Source organism: Euprymna scolopes, unplaced genomic scaffold (genome assembly GCF_053919585.1).
Source record: "Euprymna scolopes isolate OS-2025 unplaced genomic scaffold, ASM5391958v1 sca747, whole genome shotgun sequence".
Taxonomy (NCBI): Eukaryota; Metazoa; Mollusca; class Cephalopoda; order Sepiida; family Sepiolidae; genus Euprymna; species Euprymna scolopes.
In genome coordinates this window covers 1-1,461 of record NW_027633821.1, presented here as the reverse complement: position 1 = coordinate 1,461, position 1,461 = coordinate 1, and the positions used below count along the sequence as shown (strand labels likewise).

The 1,461-nt window shown below is 43.2% G+C and overlaps 1 protein-coding gene across 1 annotated transcript; it reads right to left on the bottom strand.

Moving 5' to 3' along the window:
* On the bottom strand, nt 1–960 carry LOC145276191 (uncharacterized). The gene has a single exon (XM_080127671.1). It carries the CDS (start codon nt 958–960, stop codon nt 1–3), a length of 960 nt encoding a protein of 319 aa, XP_079983797.1.
* Nucleotides 961–1,461: the final 501 nt, after the last annotated feature.

Genomic DNA, 1,461 nt, shown 5'->3' with positions numbered 1-1,461 from the left:
TTACAAGTTTTCGTGAATTGGCAAAGGACACAACTTTGTAACTGGTCGGCGCAGCAGACCGTGAGCTGTTTGGACAGTGACAACCCGTACTACGCCATCAGAACCGGGATGGATTATGCTAATTCTGCCGATACGCCATTCCAACGGTGGAAGGTTTTGATCCACGATCATAACTATATCTCCCAGCTTAACGTTACCGTGTTGTTTAAACCATTTAGCGCGTTGCTGTAATGTATGAAGATAATCCAAATGCCAGACACGCCAAAAACTTTGAGTTAGCTTTTGTAGCATCTGCCATCTAGAACGAACTGACATTTGTATATCAGCAAGGAGAGGCTCGGGCAAGCTCACTAGAGGGCTCCCTGTCAAGAAATGCCCAGGTGTCAATACGTCTACCTCGTTGGGGTCAGAAGATACGGAAATTAATGGTCGTGAATTGAGAATAGCTTCGATTTTGGTAAGAATTGTTGTTAGCTCTTCAAAGGTTAATATTTGACTTCCGATTACCCGTTTCAGGTGATACTTCATCGATTTTACCCCACTTTCAAATATACCTCCAAAATGACTTCCGGTTGGCGGGTTTAGTTTCCATTGGACTCCTCGGTTTATCAAAATAGACTCAACTTCAAGATTCTTACTTAGCATTAATTGATGCATCTCGCTGAGATAGCGTTTAGCACCCACGAAATTCGAACCACAGTCCGAAATAATAGTACTACATAAACCACGACGGGACACAAACCTATCTAGAGCAGCAATAAAGGCCGAGGTGGAGAGCTCAGTTACCAATTCAATGTGAATTGCCTTAACCGCTAGACAGACAAATATACAGGCATAAGTTTTATATGTTTTGGCATTTCGTCTGCGACTTTCTTTCACGATAAAAGGTCCTGCAAAGTCGACACCTATATTTTGAAAGCAACGAGCTGCTTGAACTCGGATAGAGGGAAGATCACCCATTACAGGTTGAAGGGGCACAGGATTTACTTTAAAACAAGTGACGCATTTTGAAAGCCGTGATCTAATAAGATTACGAATACCTAGGATCCAAAATTTTCTTTGAATTAAAGATTGTAACGCACGAGGTCCACAGTGTAGAAATAAACGATGGTAATAATCAATAATAATCAGAGAAAGATGGGAGGTTTTTGGCAACAATAACGGATTTATAGCTGATTGTGGCAAGTTTGCATTTTTTAATCGTCCCCCCACTCGTAACAGACCCCGTTGATCTAGAATTGGCGCTAACTTTATTATAGTGCGAGAACAAGATTTTCCACTTTTAATGGCACTAATTTCGCTAGCGAATGTAAGCGATTGAACATGTTTTACATTCCGATAGAGGCACCCGTCACGCGCGGACGTGCTCATCGACCACTCGATCGCCCGGCCTTTGTTCGCCCGGCTTTTGTTAGCCCGGCCATTGTTCGCGCGGCCTGTGTTCGTGGTACATCTGCCGAC

Coding starts and splice junctions, on each gene's coding strand:
- LOC145276191 (XM_080127671.1), bottom strand. CDS start 960: ATGGGTGATCTTCCCTCTATCCGAGTTCAAGCAGCTCGTTGCTTTCAA.